We start from the raw sequence: 20,749 nt of genomic DNA on the forward strand, positions 1-20,749 counted from the left end.
TGAGGAAACCCCCGGACAAGGAGCAAATCCCTCCTGGGATGTAGACACGGCAGCACAGTGGCTCAGGGCCCACTTCCCTCCTTGCTGGGAGCGGAAGAGGAAGATGCGGCTGGAACAGAAAGTGGATGACGTGTGGCGGGGAGGATGTGAAACCTGGCTACCTCGCACATGGGTGGCATGCTGGGGTCGCATGGGGATACTAGAGGCATCACTCTGAGCCCCCAGTGGGATGCACTGGAAGGGGGCACAGCTGCAGGTCAGTCCAGTGTGGGGCCTGGTGGCAAGCAGACCTATTGCTCCGGGGCCTGAATAAAATCTACCTGGAGATAACCATTTCTAGGACAAAAAATATAAATAGCAGCAATAGCCAAGCCCCCACCCCCAGCATCACATGGTGGTGATCAAACAGGAGCCGCTGTCCCTCCAGGGCAGATCTGGGGCTGGCCCCCACAGTAGATGCATCTCCCTGCGACCCACATGCTGAGGGGGCTCAGCCCTGAGCTTAGCCCTGAGGAGCACCAGCACACCTTGGGGACATGGCTAGAGCAGAGGGGGTCGGCTGCTGCTGGGGACGTGAGCCTTGTCCTCCCCTCTGGCAAAGGCACAACAAGCACCCTCAACCTCAGGAGGACACTCGTGGTCCTGACATGAGATGCCAGCAGGGAGGGAGAAAGGGAATCAGTTTGGAAAGCGGATACAGTCCTGCACGGGTTGCAGGTAGTGCTGGCGGTGCAAGGCTCACCAGAGGTGTCCAGAGGCTCCTGCCTCGGCCACGCAGACCCAGAGCCCAAAGATGGCACATCCTGACAGATGGATCCCCAAAACGGCTGCTGCTCATTGCTGCCGGGTTTGGGTATGTGCGGGGGCTGGAGCCAGTGCAAGAGCTGCCGGGGGGGCTCCTGGCTGAGCCCCAGCTCCCACCCTGCCAGCTCCCAGAGGAACCCAGGTGCCCTGACCCAGCAAGGCCGGGCCAAGGGCTCACCTGCCGGGAGCAGGCAGGTCCCCGCAGCAGATGCTGCTGGCCCCACACGCTGGGACCAAGACCTCAGTTGTCTGGAGTCTGCCAGAGACTGGTGATGCAGACAAGTGCTGCTTGCTGACTGGTTGGGCTGGGGGTTACTGGAGGGCAAGGAGAGCAGGCAGGGCCCTTTCCCCGAAATGCTGGCGTGCCCCATGGCGGGGACACTGGCTTTGGTGGAAATCCCCTGTCTATGGGGGGGGGGGGCAGCGGGGGCAAGCAGGCAGGACGGACAAACGGAGCCTCTGCTGGGCTGCCAGGCAGCTCTCACCTCACCCCAAGGACGCCAAGCCCCACAGCGTCAGGGGTCTGGGGCCAGGAAGGGATCACTGGCGCACCAAGCTGAGCGGCCACAGCACCGGCTTGCACACAGGGGTGTCCACTTTCATCGGGCAGCGCCCGTGGGGAGTCAACTCCCTCGAGACTTTCGCCAGCTCCAGCCATCCCCTCCGGCTGTGCTGGAGCTGTCTGAACAGGAGCCTCACAGCGCTGTTAGCAGCCAGGCGGGAGCTGGTGCTTCCATCCCTTGTGCTGCTGACACGCAGCCCCCACAGTTAAGGTAGTCCGTGTTTGGGTCACACAACCTCCCCACCCCCAGCCCCATGCCAGGGCTCCCCTCTGCCTTCTTGAGAGCTCAGGGGTGTCGTGGGAAGGGGGAAATGGGTCTGAATGGTGCCAGGGGATTTCCAAGGGAAGGTTGCCCCCGCCCCCAGGGCTGCCATGTCACCAGTTACCAGGGGAAAAGTTGTGAGGGAAGACCAGAGCCCAGAAACTGGCAGAGCTGAGAGAGCAGGACAGTGCCCTCACCCTCCCTGCGTATTCCCCCAGAGAACAGCTTCCCAGCAGGCAGCACTGCACTAGAATGACACCCCCACCAGGGATGGTATGGTGCCGCCAATGCTCTGGAGTGGGAGAGAGACTAAAATCCCCCCAAAGGCTCAAACACCCTTTTACTACTGTCAGAACAGCTGCAGGAAGCAGGAGGGTGATGGCACATGAGTGTGGGGTGGGAAAGAGAAGAGACATGTCTCCCCCCACCCTTGAGCCACCCTGTGCCCCAGTGCTGGGTCTGGACTCCCACCCTGGAACAGAGCAGGACAAGCACGACGCTGAGCTGGGAGCTGTCCCCAATCCCATAGACCACTGCACAGGAGAGCTGCAAGCAGCAGATTTACCCCACAAAGGGGAAGCACCTTTCAGGGGTCCTGGCCCTGGGACCCCCCCCAAAGCCCACCCCATCCCACTGACACCACGGTGCCGCAGGCAGGAACGCGATGCTGGGAAGTGGGGCGGGGTGGTAGCACAGCAGCCCTGGCATGCACCAGGACCAGTCCAGGCCCTTTGGACTCAGCAGCACTTTGCCCTGACCGCAAGAGGCACAGAGCAGCTCCAGGCACCTTCTCCCTCCCCAGGCCTTGCCCAGGGCAGTACCACTTCCACCCAAGAACAGGCCCAAGTCCGCTCCAACGCGTAGCGCTGGAGCAGTCTCTGGCAAATCGGTGCGTGGTGAGCACAGGCAAAGCAGCACAACAGGAGTTAGGGGGTCCTGGTGGCTTCATTACAAATCTATCCTCTGTCACAGTGCCTAGCAGAGCTCCCTTCGTTTCGAGGGAACCCGACGGTAACATGTGGCTCTTGAGAGCTGCCTGAAAACTCATTTCCACCCAGACCCACTGGAACCAAGGCCACCTCCCTGCCACGCTGCCACCCTCTGGTCCAGCCTGTCCCTTGCATGCAAGGTTTTGCTCCTCACTTACAGTTTTCATGTGTCAGGTCCCTCCTGGGCCAGGACTTTCTAAGCTTCAACACGGAGACCCCCACTTGCCTCGCTGAGATGCCCGTCAAGGGACGCAGGAAGGCAAACGCTCTCTTTTTGCCTTGAGACCACACCTGCCGCAGTGGAAGAGCTTTTCATTATTACATGTATCAGAGATGCCGAGAGATCCCTCCAACAGCAGCCACATTCAGCATCTCCCTGCCTATGCAACACCAGCCAGCAACTCGCTTCTTGCCTGCTGAAAGGCAGACGGCTGGTGGGAAACGATGGTGCCTCTGAGAGAGGCAGAGCAGTCAGGTGACACCCAGATGGACAGCGTTGTCTCCTTGGGTCAGTGTTTTTCACAATGCCCGAACACTGGCTTGGCCAAGTGTTACCTTCCCTGCTCAGTTTTTAAGCGCCTGTAATGGCATTTGGGACACAGCACCTCAGGGAAGATCACAGAATCATAAAATGGTTTAGGGTTGGAAAGGACCTTCAAATGTCATCTAGTCCAACCCTGCTGCCATGAGCAGGGACATCTTCAACTAGATCAGGTTGCTCAGAGCCCCGTCCAGCCTGACCTTGAATGTTTCCAGGGATGGGGCATCTACCACCTCTCCGGGCAACCTCTGCCAGTGTCTCACCACCCTCAGTGTAAAAAATTTCTTCCTTAGCTCTAGTTGGAATCTCCCCTCTTTAAGTTTAAAACCATTAACCCTTGTCCTATTGCTACAAGATGAGCGAGGTGCCGATCCTCCCTCTGTGCCCCTTCCACCAGCAAGGCAAAGCGTCCCTGCCCTAACCCAAACAGCCCTGCCTTTGTCACCACGTCCTCTCGCACAGCCACAGCGCAACCTCCAGCAGCGGCTACGACGATCTCGCTCTGCCAACCCAGCTGCCCGCCCTCAAACCCTGCCTGCCCGGCGCTTCCCTGCACAAAGAGTGCTTTGACTGTGGCCAGCCCCGCCTTGGCGGGCTTCACAGCTGCGCAAACGGTCGTTCCACCCTAAAAGCGTGTTTTGGGGGGACATTTTTACCACAGAAGCCTGCCTGCTCCTCGTGGACAGACCACCAGCGGCTGCCCCGCCTCAGTCTCCCCCTCAGGGGGAAGGGGACGCCGCGGCTGGGCGTACGACCGGCCCCACCTCGGCCGGCGGTGCCCTCGCTCTCACGGCAGCGCTCGCCGGGGAAAGGGAGCGGCACGGGCGGCGGCTGGGACCGGCCCGGCGCCCCCCAGCGACCGTTACCGGCATTGTCCCTCACACAGCGGCCGCTTCCCGCCCTTTTCTCCCCTCACACAGCGGCCGCTTCCCGCCCTTTTCTCCCCTCACGTTGCTGCCGCTTCCCGCCCTTTTCTCCCCTCACGTTGCTGCCGATCTCCACCTTTTTTACCTCCCTCACACAGCTGCCGCTTCCCGCCCTTTTCTCCACTCACGTTGCTGCCACTTCCCGCCCTTTTCTCCCCTCACGTTGCTGCCGATTTCCACCTTTTTTACCTCCCTCACACTGCTGCCGCTTCCCGCCCTTTTCTCCACTCACGTTGCTGCCGCTTCCCGCCCTTTTTCCCCCCTCACGTTGCTGCCGCTTCCTGCCCTTTTCTCCCCTCACGTTGCTGCCGATTTCCACCTTTTTTACCTCCCTCACACAGCGGCCGCTTCCCGCCCTTTTTCCCCCCTCACGTTGCTTCCGCTTCCTGCCCTTTTCTCCCCTCACGTTGCTGCCAATTTCCACCTTTTTTACCTCCCTCACACAGCGGCCGCTTCCCGCCCTTTTCTCCCCTCACGTTGCTGCCGATTTCCACCTTTTTTACCTCCCTCACGTTGCTGCCACTTCCCGCCCTTTTCTCCACTCACGTTGCTGCCACTTCCCGCCCTTTTTCCCCCCTCACGTTGCTGCCGCTTCCTGCCCTTTTCTCCCCTCACGTTGCTGCCGATTTCCACCTTTTTTACCTCCCTCACACAGCGGCCGCTTCCCGCCCTTTTCTCCCCTCACACAGCGGCCGCTTCCCGCCCTTTTCTCCCCTCACACAGCGGCCGCTTCCCGCCCTTTTCTCCCCTCACGTTGCTGCCGATTTCCACCTTTTTTACCTCCCTCACACTGCTGCCGCTTCCCGCCCTTTTCTCCACTCACGTTGCTGCCACTTCCCGCCCTTTTTCCCCCCTCACGTTGCTGCCGCTTCCCGCCCTTTTCTCCCCTCATGTTGCTGCCGATTTCCACCTTTTTTACCTCCCTCACACAGCTGCCGCTTCCCGCCCTTTTTCCCCCCTCACGTTGCTGCCGCTTCCTGCCCTTTTCTCCCCTCACGTTGCTGCCGATTTCCACCTTTTTTACCTCCCTCACACAGCGGCCGCTTCCCGCCCTTTTTCCCCCCTCACGTTGCTTCCGCTTCCTGCCCTTTTCTCCCCTCACGTTGCTGCCAATTTCCACCTTTTTTACCTCCCTCACACAGCGGCCGCTTCCCGCCCTTTTCTCCCCTCACGTTGCTGCCGATTTCCACCTTTTTTACCTCCCTCACGTTGCTGCCACTTCCCGCCCTTTTCTCCACTCACGTTGCTGCCACTTCCCGCCCTTTTTCCCCCCTCACGTTGCTGCCGCTTCCTGCCCTTTTCTCCCCTCACGTTGCTGCCGATTTCCACCTTTTTTACCTCCCTCACACAGCGGCCGCTTCCCGCCCTTTTCTCCCCTCACACAGCGGCCGCTTCCCGCCCTTTTCTCCCCTCACACAGCGGCCGCTTCCCGCCCTTTTCTCCCCTCACGTTGCTGCCGATTTCCACCTTTTTTACCTCCCTCACACTGCTGCCGCTTCCCGCCCTTTTCTCCACTCACGTTGCTGCCACTTCCCGCCCTTTTTCCCCCCTCACGTTGCTGCCGCTTCCCGCCCTTTTCTCCCCTCACGTTGCTGCCGATTTCCACCTTTTTTACCTCCCTCACACTGCTGCCGCTTCCCGCCCTTTTCTCCCCTCACGTTGCTGCCGATTTCCACCTTTTTTACCTCCCTCACGTTGCTGCCACTTCCCGCCCTTTTCTCCACTCACGTTGCTGCCACTTCCCGCCCTTTTTCCCCCCTCACGTTGCTGCCGCTTCCTGCCCTTTTCTCCCCTCACGTTGCTGCCGATTTCCACCTTTTTTACCTCCCTCACACAGCGGCCGCTTCCCGCCCTTTTCTCCCCTCACACAGCGGCCGCTTCCCGCCCTTTTCTCCCCTCACACAGCGGCCGCTTCCCGCCCTTTTCTCCCCTCACGTTGCTGCCGATTTCCACCTTTTTTACCTCCCTCACACTGCTGCCGCTTCCCGCCCTTTTCTCCACTCACGTTGCTGCCACTTCCCGCCCTTTTTCCCCCCTCACGTTGCTGCCGCTTCCCGCCCTTTTCTCACCCCTCAGGCTGCTGCCCGCTTCCTGCTCTTTTCTCCCCTCACGTTGCTGCCACTTCCCGCCCTTTTCTCCACTCACGTTGCTGCCGATTCCCACCTTTTTTCCCCTCCTCACGTTGCTGCTGCTTCCCGCCTTTTTCTTACCCTCAGGCTGCTACCACTTCCCGCTCTTTTCTCCCCTCACGTTGCTGCCGCTTCCCGCCCTTTTCTCCACTCACGTTGCTGCCGCTTCCCACCTTTTTTCCCCTCCTCACGTTGCTGCCGCTTCCCACTCTTTTCTCCCCTCACATTCCTACTGCTTCCCACCCTTTTCTCACCTCTCACGTTGCTGCTCTTTCCCGCCCTCCTTCCCCCCTCAGGCTGCTGTCACTTCCCGCTCTTTTCTCCGCTCAGGCTGCTGCCGCTTCCTGCCTTTTCTTACCCTCAGGTTGCTGCCGCTTCCCGCCTTTTTCTTACCCTCAGGCTGCTGCCGCTTCCCGCCTTTTTCTTACCCTCAGGCTGCTGCTGCTTCCCGCCCTTTTCTCACTCCTCAGGCTGCTGCTGCTTCCCGCTCTTTTCTCACTCCTCAGGCTGCTGTCACTTCCCGCTCTTTTCTCCTCTCAGCCGCTGCCACTTCCTGCTCTTTTCTCCCCTCATGTTGCTGCCACTTCCCGCCTTTTTCTTACCACCAGGCTGCTGCTGCTTCCCGCCCTTTTATCCCCTCAGGCTGCTGCCGCTTTCCACCCTTTTCTCCCCCCTCACGTGGCTGCCGCTTCCCATCCTTTTCTCACCCCTCGGGCTGCTGCCCGCTTCCCGCTCTTTTCTCCGCTCACGTTGCTGCTGCTTCCCACCCTTTTCTCCCCTCACCTTCCTACTGCTTCCCGCCCTTTTCTCACCTGTCAGCCGCTCTCGCTTCTTGCCCTTTTTCTCCCCTCACTCTGCTGCTGCTTCCCGCCCTTTTCTCCCCTCGTGGGCTGCCACTTCCCACCCTTTTCTCCCACTCATGCTGCTGGCACTTCCCGCCCTTTCCTCCCCTCCTCTTGCTGCCACTTCACGCCCTTTTCTCCCCCTCACTCTGCTGCTTCTTCTTGCCTTTTCCCCCCCTTGTGCCTCTGCTGCTTCCCGCCCTTTTCCCCCCTCGTGCTGCTGCCGCTTCCCTGCCTTTGGCTGCCTCCCACCCCATGTTTCCTCCCCATAACAGATGATGGTGCAGGCTCCGTGCAAGTGGAAAGTCCATACTGCCAAACGAGGGAAAGTGGAGGGCAGAGGCTGGCATCGAAGTTACGTGAGCGGGGGTAACGGGTCTCTGACAAGAAATGAGAAGCATTAGAGGGTCTGAGGGGAGAAGGAGAGCAGTTGGCATTGGGTGGTGGTTTGGTGATGGTGACCGGTGGTTTTGGACGTGGTGGGAGTAGGACCTGTCGGGGTAAACTGGAGCCAGGAGGGAGACATGTGGATTTGGGAGGGATGTGGGGTGTGGCAGGTGGAAAGGCTCTGTGGTAGCCAGCCACGACCAAGCACAGGCAGATCCACGGACAAGAGCTGAGAGGAACAAAAGGCACCGGCATGAGGAGGGGGAAAAGGTGAGCACAAGAGGGTTATGGGTGCTTCTCTCTGGCAAGAGCCAGGTTCCCAGCCATCCCAGGGGGCTGCCAGAAACTTGGTTGGTATTAAAGCAGCATTCAGCCACAGCAGTGTTTGTCAACTGGAGAAAACACCCCAGTCACCTTAGCAAACCCAGACCAGAAGGCTGCTCACCCTCCAGAGGGTTTGCACCACCTTGTTCCCCCTCTTCCCCTTGGGTGTGGGGTTACCTGGTCCACCACAGAGGGATCCCCTCGGATCCCATCCCTGTGCACGAAGACCAAGAGCCTCCATTTCAGACAGTTCCTGCTTGAGGTGAAATCCCCACAGAGCCGCAGTTCCAGGGGACTGAGAGTCTCCTGTGTTTTCCCCCAAAGCTTTTTTTTTTTTTTTTTGTCATGGCTTTTCTTTTTAGCTTGCAAGACTTCTGTTATGAGCTGTTGAGAAGCATTTTGTGGCCTGGATGTTCTGCAGCTCCTTCTGGACCGAGCAGCCCATTTGCAGGTGCGTTTACTAGCGGTGGATTTACGTGCATGTGTGTTTATTCCCCACTTTCTCCCCAGGATGGGAACTCATGTCTATACGGAGGAATTTCATGAAGGAGGAAATCACATAGGTAAGCTAGGGGAAAACAAGAGAAAGGAAACAAACAAAAAAATAACCGACCCCCAAAAAGCAGCAAAATTATAGATGATATATTACAATACAACTTAAAAAATTACTTACAAAACATTATACAGGCCGCCGGCTCAGCACCAGGGGGCACACCTCTGCTTTTTAAGAAAACTAAAAAGCAAAGACTGGTGCCCCTTTAAATTTCTTTTTATCAGACGGCACCAAGAAAATAATTTTTTACTTTTTTTTTTTTTTAATTTTTTCCTCCCCTCCCTCCTCCCCCAAGCACTGGGCTGGGTTAATCTCCATGCAGAAATTCACTTCTTGGTTTTTTGGGGAAATCCAAAATTACGCCGCAGGGACCAGTATTGATGGTTGTATCCACTCCTTTAAATAATATAATTAATTTAAAAAATAAAAAACACAGTAAAAACACAACGTCCTTCTTCCTTACTTCCTTCCACGGGCTAGGGATAGGCTTTGTCGGAGGCTTTTTAAACACGCCCTTTGTAAGAGGGGTGATTTGCAATGACTGGAGGTAGGACTGAGGACAGGGACTGGAACCCTTTTGAGCTAATGGGTGCAGCGGGGAAGAGAAGTAGCACCTTGATGGGAGAGGCAAGCTTTTTTCAAATTAATTAGCCTTGATTAGCAGAGTAGCAAAGTCAAGTGGCCACTCCACCTATATGAGTCAGGCTGGGCAAGACTACAGAGCCCAGGTAGGTCGGTGCATTGTCAGGGGTGGACAGTGACTGTTGCTGTGGGGTTGCATACAAAGAGGGTAACGCTCCTGGGAAGAGGATGCGTCCCTGGGTCCATTCCCTTCTGACCCCGAGAGACCGGCTTTGAAGCACGAGGGTTGCCGTGGTGCGAATCCACACACGCAGAGAGGTACGAGAGCTCTCTCGGTGCTAATCCCAAACACGTGCTAGCAGTGCTTGACCAGCCTGCCAGCGTCATCCCAGGCTTGCTCGCCACGTTAGGCTTTAAAACCCTCCGGCTCTCCAGGCAGAGAGCAAACCTGAGTACTGTTCCCTCTGCTTGATGGGTGTGCTCCTCGAGGGGTTCCCCCTGGGGCGGTGGGGCCTGTGGGGGAGCATGGAAAATAAGCCCTGGGAATGCTGGGAAAGAGCAGTGGGATTCAGAGGAAGATACTGGGAGGAAGGGAGCACTGCTGGGCACCGAGGGAGGTAGCCAGTGGATCTGTTAAAAATTTTCCTCTCTGTCTCTCTACATATTAAAATATAGATTTATTCTAAGCGTTAAAGTCTCTTTGGCATCTCTCCAGACCCTGGACCCCATGGGGGTGGCAGCGGCGGCGTGTCGGTCTCGGTGCTTGTGGCAGGGTTGGCACCTCGGCTCCTCGCAGCAGCGGGTGGGTGACATGATGCGAGGGCGAGGCGGGACCTGCTGCTTCGCTGCTCGGAAGGCGGTGGGGGGATGCAAGGAGGCAAGGTTTGCCCCACTGGAGGCCAGGGTGTGGCAGGGAGGGTAACGGTTTGGTCCTAGCCGAGGAAACAGACTGGGCCCACCTCGAACCCGAACCTCTGGCCGGGCTCGCCGAAGTCCATGACGCGTACATCCAGCAGCGGGAGCTGCTCCAGGCGGGGCGTGCTCACCTCTAGCACCGTCCGGCTGGAGCCCTTTCGTGCCTGCAGGGGAGGGGAGGCAGGCGGATGGGTCAGGGGCTGGGGGGCACCAGGAGCACCAATCTGGGACAGGCTCACGCAGGACGAACCCTTCTCTTTTGTCCAGCGGCCTCTGCTACTCCAGCGTTACCCGGGCTCAACCCGGGAGTGTCTCTTGTCCAGCCACCCCTTCTCCGTGGACCCTGGCATTTCACTGGATCGTCTCTCGCCAGGGCACCCTACTTACACTCATGGCACCCGCCAAGGGAGAGATCCTACCTTCTCTCAGTTCTTCCATCCCTCCATCTTAGCGTCTTCTAGTGCTTCCTCTTTCCTCATTACCCATTTGTGCCTTCACCCATCCCTTTTTCTTCAACTTTCTCTCCCCGTGTCTCCTCCAGACCCCACGTATCTTGCATCCACGACATCCCTGTCCCCACCGTCCACCTCTGCCTGCCTCCCCTGCCGCGCTCACCGAGCAGCCATCCATCACAGCTTTGATGTAGGGGCTGGTGTCGTAGCTGATCTCCTCCTCGTTGGCAGCCAGGAAGCGGAGGGCATGCTGGTGGTCCCCGGAGATGGTGCTGTGCCAGGCCACCGAGCGGTGGCAGTGGTAGGTGAAGTTCTGGCGGGCAGAGACGCTGAGGAGCCGTAGGAAGGTCAGCTGCACCACGCCAAGGGGCTGGCTCTCCGAGTCCATGTAGGAGAACTGCAGGACCAGGAGATGAGTTAATGGGGGCTGATGACCAGAGGCATGTGAAAAGCGGGGTCTGCTGGGATCTAGACCACCCTGGAGGAGACAGCTGGGAAGGGAAGATGTTCAGAAGGGCTGACAGGTTCAAGGTCATGTGGGAGACACTTCTCTTTCTCCTTAGAAACGGAGAGGAAGAGAGGCATCCAGCCACTCCTGAGACAGCACCAAGGTAAGTGGCTGGGGACACGCTAAGAGCATTATAGGAGAGGGCAACAAAACTTTAAGTCAGAGCGCAAGCAGGGTGCCTGGGAAAGGCAGGGGTCTTGCCAGGGGCCGTGCGGGATTGACACACAGGCCGGCATTCTCAGACCACATCCTTCCTGGAAGAGAAGGGAGACTACCTGCAGGGAACGCATCCTCGGGGCCTCACCCGTCAGTGCCGCAGGGGGCTCAGCCCACCCCCGCGAGCTACGTCCTTACCCTGCTGCCCTCCTGGAACTGACTGAACCACTGCTGGGGCGCCTCCTCTTCCCACGCCGACATCTTCACCTGGAAGAGGAGAGGCAGCCATGAGTGAAGTGGGGAGCACCCCATGCCATCCTCTTCTCATGGCCGATCCCCCCCCTACCCTGCCTCCCAAGGCTGCGCTGGGACCCCACGTGCCAAGCTGCCCCCGGCTTCGCTCACCTCCTGTACATCCTTGCTGGGAAAGACACAGGTCTCCCCGCCCGCTGTGAAGTTGCAGTAAACCTTGAAAGAGTCTCGAGCGCAGCCCTGGTTGGGGTCAATCCAGTACTCACCTGCACAGGGAGGAGAGGGGTCAGCACACGGGGCGGTGCTGCTGCCCTAACTGCCGTCCTTCTCCCCCTGCCACCGGCACGGCTCACCGTCAGGCAGGCCCGGGTGGCTGAGCTGCAGGTCCTGGCAGGTGCGGGCAGGGTTGTCCCGGGTGCCCATCGGGCGCCGCAGCCCCTCGATCTCCTGCTTGAGGGAGTTGAGGGAGCCGAAGATCTCCTCCATGCCGTCGGCGTAATCGCGAGCCGCCTGGTCGGCAGCCCGCTCTCTCTCCATCCTCGCCCTCCCTCCTCATCCACCAGCTTGCTGGCGTCTATGGAGCGCTTGCTCTTCTTGGGCAGCTGGATCGGCAGGGGCTGGATCACCTCCCCGGGGGGGCCCTGTGGCAGGCACAGCATTGTCAGCACCCAAGCACAGGGGGCTGTGAAGCCCCCACTCCTCAGGGCCCCAAAACCACACCGCGCTCAGGCTCTGAGATAGGAGACATCCCTCCGCGTCCATTCCTGGGTGTCATCTTACCTACTTACATCCCCCCCCATGTCATCCCTTCCCTGGTGCCAACACTTGGGCCACTCACCGGGTGTCCAGGGGGTCCTGGGGGTCCACGTTCACCTTTGGGTCCTGCTTGGCCCTAGAGGAAAGAGACACTCACGGATATCGGCCTTGGGCAGGACTGAAGGTGGCGGCAGGGTGGGGGCACCGGCTCGGCGCTTACCATGGCTCCCTTGGCACCTTTGGGACCAGCTGGGCCCTACAAAGCAAGACCAGGTCTGTCAGTGACCGGAGCTGGCATGGTGGGGTGGGGAGACGGCAGCCCCCCACAAACACAGGGAGGGAAACTGGAAGCCCAGGTACAAGGACGAGCGAGGGGGAGCGAGCCGCAGGGCTTGGAGAGGGAGGGACGTGGGATGGGCGGCATGTGGGGGGCACTCACAGGAAGTCCAGGGGGGCCAGCGGGGCCGATGGGTCCAGTAGCACCAGGGATCCCCCTACATGAAAGGAGAAGAGCCGAAACCGGCGTGAGGAAACTGTGACAGCCCCATTCCCACCTCCCCCAGCACCCTGCAGGACTCCCCACTCCCAGACACTCTCCCCCGGTTGTCCCCTGCCCCCTGCTTTTACAATCCCCACCTGCGTGGACCCCTCCAAACCGCAATCCTGTCCTCATCCCCCCCCCCAGGCTCCCCCATTTTGCAGGCCCCCGCACTCACAGTTTCTCCTTTCTGCCCTGTGGAGCCCTGGGGGCCGGGGAGACCTCGGTCTCCCTTCTCCCCCTGCTCCCCTGGGGGTCCGATCAGGCCGATGAGACCAGGGTGGCCCTGAGGAGACACAAGTGGAGATCAGCACGCAGCCGCAAACAGGGACTTGGGGGGTGGCCGGGTGGGGCACAGCACTCGGGGGACACATAGGAACCAGCCCGCCCAGTGCTGGCTGCCCATTAGGGTCTTGGCCCCCAAGTGTGGGGCATGCCCCACACCGGGGTGCCACAGTCGCCGACTTGCGTTGGTGACCCAGAGCACGGGTCGCTTGCTGCACCTCACTCACCTTCTCTCCTTTAGCGCCGGTGTCACCTTTGAGGCCGGGGAGACCCGGGGGACCCTGCAGAGGTACACAGGAGATGTGGGGAGCATAAAGCGGGGGACCCCTCCTTGGGGTGCCGCAGCAGGGGAGAGGGGACCACACTCACCACTGGTCCTGGGGGTCCAGCCTGGCCTGTGGTCCCCGGTTTGCCTTGTTCTCCCTGCGCAGGCGAGAGGACAAGGTGAGCCTCTCCGGTCCGGAGTCGGTGCCCGCCAGTGGCAGCGCACACACCCCGGGCAGCCCCCCGTGAGCTGCGGGCACGGTGACAGGTCCCAGTCCCCTCCCAGGGTGACGGTCAGACCCTTGCCCCTCTTCTGCCCTGTGCCAGCAGACCCCACTGCGCTTTCACACCCGAGCACGGCACCCTGGTGCCCCGTCAGCGGGGATGTCAGCACTTACCACTGAGCCAGGCAGACCCCTGAGGCCATCGGGGCCCTGCTTCCCAGCAAGGCCCTGGGGACCCACGGGACCCGTCTTGCCAGGAGCACCCACTGCACCCGGTTCTCCCTGTGGGGACAGAGGAGCCGGATGAGGCCGATCCCGCATGCCGGTGCACGGAGCTCGGCAGCGCCGCTGAGGTCTCCTCACGGGACATCGCTGGACCCCAGCGTGGGGGGGGTCATCAAATCGCTCACCTTTGCGCCCTTCTCACCCTGACCGCCCTTCAGGGCCGGGGGAGCCGGCTGGGCCCTGCGGAGAAGAGAAACAGGGCGGTGAGGGACAGGGACATCCAGGCGGGTGGCACGGGATGTGTCACAGCCAGAGCTGGGCTCACCCAGCGCTTACCCTCTTCCCCAGGGGACCGGGAGGACCGTTCTCGCCTGTCGGACCCGGTGAGCCCTACGGAAGGAGAAGAGAAAGAAGTCGAGCGAGCTGGCCTTGTCCCAGAAACGGGACGGAGAGGAAGGCAAGGAGGAGGATCCCGTGCCACGTGAGGAGCACCCAAAGGGACGGGAGGATCCCAGGACCAGGGAGACCAGATCCAATGGCCGCGGAAGGGAGGACAGGCTGGCTTCCCCCACATCCCAGTGTTCCCAAAGCAGTGGGGTCAGTCTGGTCCCAAACCTCGCAGGGGGTTCTGGTTGAGATGTCCCCACCCAGGGCAATGGCGAGAGGGTGACACACCGGAACGGGGCACTCACCGGCTCTCCAGGCTCTCCGTCCTCTCCACGCTCGCCCTTGGCACCATCCTGGCCCTGTCGGGAAGAGAAAACCTGGAGTCAGCAGGAGAACCCCCCCCCACACCCCCCACCTCTGAATCCCAACCCCATTCCCAGGGAAGCCCCCTCCAGTGGTGGGAGAAGCCCGGAAGGGGTGGGATGTGACACTCACCCTAGGACCCATTTCACCTGGGGGTCCGGGGTCACCTGGAAAGCCAACAGGACCCCTGAAACAGAGAGAGCTGCTAGCCTGAGGGGACCCCAGACCTCCACCCCGAGGGGTCCCAATGCCTTCCCGGAGCAAACCTCCCTCCCCGTGTCCCCCGCATCCCAGGGGGGACACGGCACTCACGGGGTTGCCCTTGGGCCCGTCATCGCCGGGGGGTCCTTTCCCTCCGGGCGGCCCTGCAGCACCGGCAGCTCCGGCTTCTCCCTTCTCCCCTCGCTCTCCTCGCGGGCCCTGCAGTGCGAGATGGGGTCAGCAGCTGGCAGGAGCAGCCGGGGGACGGGGACGGATTGGGGGGTGTCTCTGCTGTCACTCACCTTGACTCCTGGCTCCCCTTGGATTCCCGGGGCTCCCGATTCACCGGGGGTCCCCCTGAAACAAGAATAGAGAGAGGTCAAGCCCCCCCCCCCAGTGCCACCCTGTCCCCGCTCTGGGATCAGTCCCTCGTCCCGCAGCGCCACGGCCTCGCCACACCCTCTGCACCCCAATAGTGCGGCTCCCGTCCCCGTCCCAGTCCCCTCCCAGTAGCGAACCCCGATGTCCAAGGACGTACCTTCTCACCAGGAGGTCCCAGGTTCCCAACGCCTCCGGGGGGTCCCTGGGGTCCCTATGGGGTGGGGGGGTGGGAAAGCAGAGCCGGTCACCCCCAGCATCCCACATGGGGAAGGGCAGGGGGGGCAACGGGGGGGAAAGCGGGGTCACTTACGTCAGCTCCAGAGGGTCCAGCTGGGCCACGGGGACCTGGGGGGCCAGGCGGGCCCTGGGTGGGAGGGGGGAGAAAGCACAGAGTGAGAATATTCCTGGGCTACCCCCCCCCAGAGTGACACGGGGCCGGGGTGGGGGGGGCAAGGTCACTTACCATGGGGCCCACGTCACCCGTTTCACCCTTCTCACCAGCCGGACCCGGCAACCCCTGGAGTGAGAGAGAGCATTAACAAGGGGGGGGGGGCGCATAGCGGGTGATGGGGGGGCAGATGTGGGGCGCTGGGTGGTGGGGGGCAAACAGCGATGAATATGTAAATGGGGGGGCACATCTGGATGCAACGAGTGGGAGGTACAGACAGCCGGGGCACAGCTGGATGGGGATAGGTGGTGGGGGGGGCACAGCTGGATGGGGGCAGCAGGGAATGCTTCCAGCTGGGCACCCAAACCCCCAGCCCCTTCTGGGGGGGTGTGTGTGTTGTGTCCCCCCCCCAGTCTGGGGACAGGCAGGACGGGTGCGGTGGCACTGCCCCAGAGTGAGGGGGTGGCTGTGGGGGTACTGGGGGGCGGGGGGGGGGGGCTGCTCACCTGGAGCCCGATGGGGCCGGGGGGGCCATTGAAGCCCCGCGTCCCCTCGTCGCCCTTGGCCCCCGAAGTGTCCCTGGGGACCTCTGGCACCCGGTTCCCCGTCGGCACCCTGCGAGGTGGGAAGGAGGGTCGGCTGCCGCTCGCCCCTGGGGACCAGACCCGAGGACAGGGACGTCTCCTCGCCGAGACCGTCCCCTCTCCTCGGTGTGACCCCAGGGGTGACACAGGACTCCCCCCCCTTTTTTGCATCGTGCCCCCCAACCGTGGCGGTTGCCCTGCCTCCGGGATACTCACGGCTGCTCCGGGCTGCCCGACCGACCCGATGGGCCCAGGGGGACCAGGAGGACCCTGCGAGGGAGGGAAGGGGTCAGCGAGGCTGGGACAGCCCCGGGGGACAGTGGGGACAAGGTCTGGGGGGGGGGGGGGGGGGGGACACCAGTCACACTCACGTGCTCGCCCTTATTGCCTTTGCTGCCCTTTTGTCCTGGCTCGCCCACCTCACCCTAGGGGGGGAGAAGGAGGGTGCTCAGCGGTGGGGGGGGGGACACATGGGGACACCAGGGCAGGGTCAGACCTCACCTTGTCACCGTCCTCCCCAGGACCCGCCGGGGGGGCCGGCTGGGCCAGGTAAACCCACGGGACCCTGAACGCCATCGCGGCCAGCGGGACCCATGGGGCCCTTCTCACCCTAGAGGGATAGGAAAAGCGGGGGGGGGGGGAGCGAGGGAGGGGGGGGGGTGAGGGGTGCAGGCACCCACCCCCCTCGCACCCCTCCCGGACCCACCGCCTCTCCCTGCGGGATGCCAGCGGGATGTCCCTGAGCACTCACGGGAACTCCTTTCTCTCCGGCGGGGCCCGGTGGTCCCTGCGGTCCCGGTCGTCCTGGGGGGGCCAACGGGACCACCTTGTCCCGGACCACCTCTCTCCCCAGGAGACCCCTGGGGAAAGATGGAGGGGGGGGTCTCAGCCCGAGGGGAGCCGTGGGGCCGTGGCGAGCAGGACACCAGGGCTCACGGAGGGGGGAGACACTCACTGCGGGTCCTGGGGGTCCCGCCGGTCCCTCGTTGCCCTTCAGCCCCGGGCCACCCTGCAAGGAGGGGGGGGGCGGTGTCGGTGTGATGCTGCTGGGGGTGAGGGGTGGGTGGGCTGGGGGTCCCGGCTGAGCCGAGGACGGGATTTACTCACCGGGGTGCCAGGCAGACCCCGCTCACCGGGGAAACCCCGTAAGCCGGCGGGACCGTCCTTCCCAGGGGAGCCAGTTGGGCCGGGGTCTCCCTAGGGTGCGAGGGGGTGAGATGGGGGGGGGGGGCTGCACGCCCCGGTACCCCATCCCCACTCGCCGGGGACTGTCACCGTGCCCACAGCACCTTCCCACCCTGACCCCACCACCCTCCCACCGCCTCACCTTGGTGCCCTCCTTGCCCGATGGTCCCGGTAACCCTTGTTCTCCTGGGGGGCCGGGGGGGCCCGGGTGGCCTCTCTCCCCCATGGGGCCAGACTCACCAGCAGCTCCCTGGCACGCGGGGGGGGGAGCAAGAGTCAGCGCAGCCCCTGGGGGGAATTGGGGACCCCCCCACTCACCCCCCATGAGCTCACCTGAGGTCCCACCACCCCGGGGGGGCCAGGGGGGCCGGTCTTGCCTTGGAAGCCCTGGAGGAGAGATGAAAAAGGGGCAGGGGGCGAGTTTCAGCACCAGGAGTAACTTTTGAGTAAGTCAAGAGTAGCCTGGGAGCAGCAGTGCGTCCCTGAGGAGGGACGGGGGGGGGTCAGGAGGGAGTAGGGGGGGTTGGGGACAAGCGGAGGGGACAGGAGAGCGGCTCGAGGGGCAGCATGGGTGTCAGCGCAGTGGAGGGGGGGGGACAGGCACACTTACGACTTCTCCTCGCTGGCCGGGGTGCCGGGGAGCCCGTCCTTGCCGGGGGGGGCCCTGCGGGGAGAGGAGCAGGGGGGGTGAGCGGCACCGGGGACACCTCACGGGTGGGGTGGAGGGGGGGGGGGGGACACCCCACTACTTACGGGGGGTCCTTTGGGTCCTGGGAAGCCGTTGGGTCCCTGCGGTCCTGGCAGGCCCTAGAGGGGAGAAGAGCGGGGTGGTTACGGCACGCCGGGGACGGTGCTAATTAACACAGAGCTCGTTAGCAGAGCATCACCGAGCCCCCACCCCCAGCATGAGCGTTGTGCGCCGGGGGTCTGGGTGACAGTAGGCACTGGGGGGGTGGTCACAGAGCCCGGCATGCCACGGTGGCCGCAGGGTGGGTGACTGGTGGGGATGGCACCAGGGGACACCAGCTGGGACCCCCCCCCCTAAATCCAGACCAGGACACCCACTTACCCGTTCACCGGGGGGGCCGTGGGGGCCGTCGCTGCCAGACGTGCCCTGGGGGGAGCGAGGAAGGGGAGAGGTTTTGGGTGCCCAGCGGGTGACCGGCTCCGGCGCACTTTGGTGCCAGAGCCGCCCCACGCGTGTGCGATTGCACACGCACGAGGGTTTGGGGTCACCCCGCCCCCCCCCCCCCCAAAACTGACCTTTGCCCCTGACTTTCCAGTGGCTCCTCGTGGTCCTCGCTGGCCCCTGGGACCCTGTGGGGTGGGGGGGGGGGGGTGACGGATGGTCTTATCCGCCCCCCCCATGTACACAGGGAGCCCCCCACCCCACAGATTGAGGGGTGCTGGGTCCCCCACTCCCAGGGGGCTGGCTGGAGAACACCCCGGGGGGGGGACAGCACCCCCCCCCCCCAACCGTGCCCCATACTCACCGTGGGGCCACGCTCGCCCCTGGGCCCCCGATTTGCCAGACAGACCCTATAGGATAGAGCACTTCAGTGACATGTTGAGGGGGGGGGGACAGGGCAGGGACACCCCCCCCAGCATTTGTGCGTCCCCTCTGCTTCACGGCTGGTCCTTGAGGGGGGGACACACACACACGAGTTTAGGGGGGTCACTCACCCGTGCGCCCTTCTCGCCATTGCTGCCCGGGAATCCGGGGAAACCTTGCGATCCCTGGGGATGGAGAGGAGTTGGGGTGAGCGGTGATGGGGGGGGGTTTGGGGGGGGGGCATGTGGGGCAGCCCTATAGCCGCCATACTTACCTTGGGACCCTGACGGCCCGGGTAGCCGGGCAGACCTGGCACTCCCAGCTTCCCCTGTGGGAGACAGACGTGACGGGGGGGGTGTCACGGGGTGCCCACGGGGGTCTTCGCTGGCCCCGTGGCAACGGCATGCCACCCCCCCCGTCCCCCCCCTCGCCGCCACGGCCGTGTCCCCTCACCTTCTCTCCCACCAGCCCGATGGGACCGGGGTCACCGGTGGGTCCCGTCCGCCCCTTGGGACCTTCGGGTCCGTCCTCACCCCGGGAGCCCGGCACGCCGACTTCACCCTGCGGGAGATGCCGGGGTGGGGGGCATCAGGGTGGTCCGACCGGGGCAGCAGCCCTTGGGGGGGGATGTCGGGGAGCCCTCCCCCCCCCCGCGCACCTACCCCGGTCTCCTTTGACGCCCATGTCCCCCTTGAAGCCAGGGAAGCCTTCCTCGCCCTGCGGAAGAGGATGAGGATGGAGATGCTGGCATTGAGGCGCAGGGGACGGTGACGCAGCCCGGCTGCCGGCCGGGGAGCACCGCACCGCCGGGGGGGGTGGAGTGGGGGGGGGTACGAGGACAGACACCCACCTTCTCACCCTTGTGTCCTTTCAGCCCCCGGATGCCGTCCACTCCCTAGGGAGAGAGGAGCGGGGTGACCCCCGGTGCGAGAAGGTGTCACGGCTCCGGATTCCTCCCGGTTTTTTTCCCCCCAAAAAGCGGTGTTGGCCGATATCCACCGGCCCCAGCCCCCCCCCCCCCAAAAAAAATCAGGTACTGACCTTCACACCGCGTGGGCCTGGGGTAGCCGATGGGTCCCTGGGGACCCGAGGGGCCCTGCGGAGGGAGGGGGGAGGTTTGTACCGTGGGTCAGGGGACATTTGGGGGGGTCACCCCCCACAGACACGGGGTCGGGGCTGCCCGTTGCCCCCCCTGGGGTGGGGGGGCAAGAGAGGGGCAGAGCCCGGGGAGGGGGGGACACGTGGTGCATTACCTGGTTGCCCTTGGTGCCAGGGGGTCCCTCCTTCCCGGGGTGGCCCTGGGGACAGAAAAGGGGACAACGGGGATGAGGAGAGAGCGTGAGATGGGGCACGCAGCCGTGTGTGTGTCCCCCCCCCCCGCCACCCCCCCGGACCCACAACCAGTCCCTTCGGTGGCTCCGTCCCAGCCTGGGTTGTCCAGACTGGGGGGGACAGCGGGGTCAGACGGGGCTGGCGCGTGGCCGGAGCATCCTTCGGATGCTGGCTGCATCCCTGCCCCCAGGGCACGGGATTGCGGGGGGGGGGGGGGGGGGGACGACACGGACGACAGTGCCCAGAAGTGGGGGTGACCCTGTCCGGGTGCGATGGGGGGGGGGGGTACTCACAGGGGGTCCGTCGGAGCCGGGCATGCCGGGCAAACCGGGTTTCCCTTGGGGACCCTGCGGAGACAGAAACCGGGGTGAGCACCAGCAGCGAGGGAGGGGAGCAGCCTCATGTGTCCCCCCCCCCACTCCCAGTTCCCTTCACACCCCCCCCCCAAGGTTCAGGACCCAGCACCCACCTTCTCTCCAGGAGGTCCCATGGCACCTTGTGGTCCTGGGAGACCCTAAAACACAGAGATGGGGGGGGGAGTGTTACCTCCCTGTGCCCCCCTACTCCCACCAATGGGCCCCCCCCCCCCATCTTGCTCCAGAGGGAGGGAAGCTGGGGGTGGTCCGGCTGCTGGCTGAAATGGGGGTGCTCACCTGCGTTCCTGGGGTCCCCTGCTGACCGGGGGGTCCGGGCTCCCCTTGCGGCCCCTGGGACGGTCAGAGACGGTGGGGTCAGCGCTCGAGGACCTGACTTGTCCCCGGGGGGGTATCATGGTGGGGACGGGCACCCCACAGAGGGACACTGGGGGGGACACTACTGCGGGGAAGCTCACGGCCCCCCGGGTGGGATGAACTGGCCGCCCCCCACCCCCCCGAACTCACCAGGTTCCCCTTGGGACCG

The 20,749-nt window shown here is 63.1% G+C and overlaps 2 protein-coding genes across 2 annotated transcripts in view; one reads left to right on the forward strand and one right to left on the reverse strand.

Annotated features, from left to right (window-relative positions):
- The window catches only part of LOC128135826 (uncharacterized), a 161,132-nt gene that overhangs the window by 97,272 nt on the left and 43,111 nt on the right, over window positions 1-20,749 (forward strand).
- Window positions 8,704-12,076, reverse strand: LOC128135894 (collagen alpha-1(XI) chain-like). Its single transcript, XM_052775002.1, has 6 exons — window positions 12,023-12,076; window positions 11,538-11,825; window positions 11,338-11,450; window positions 11,131-11,199; window positions 10,432-10,665; window positions 8,704-9,980 (listed from the first exon to the last, which is right to left on the reverse strand). The coding sequence occupies exons 2-6, from the start codon at window positions 11,719-11,721 to the stop codon at window positions 9,834-9,836; spliced, it is 747 nt and encodes a 248-aa protein (XP_052630962.1). The 5' UTR covers window positions 11,722-11,825; window positions 12,023-12,076; the 3' UTR covers window positions 8,704-9,833.

This window comes from Harpia harpyja, chromosome 25 (genome assembly GCF_026419915.1).
Source record: "Harpia harpyja isolate bHarHar1 chromosome 25, bHarHar1 primary haplotype, whole genome shotgun sequence".
NCBI classification, from domain to species: domain Eukaryota; kingdom Metazoa; phylum Chordata; class Aves; order Accipitriformes; family Accipitridae; genus Harpia; species Harpia harpyja.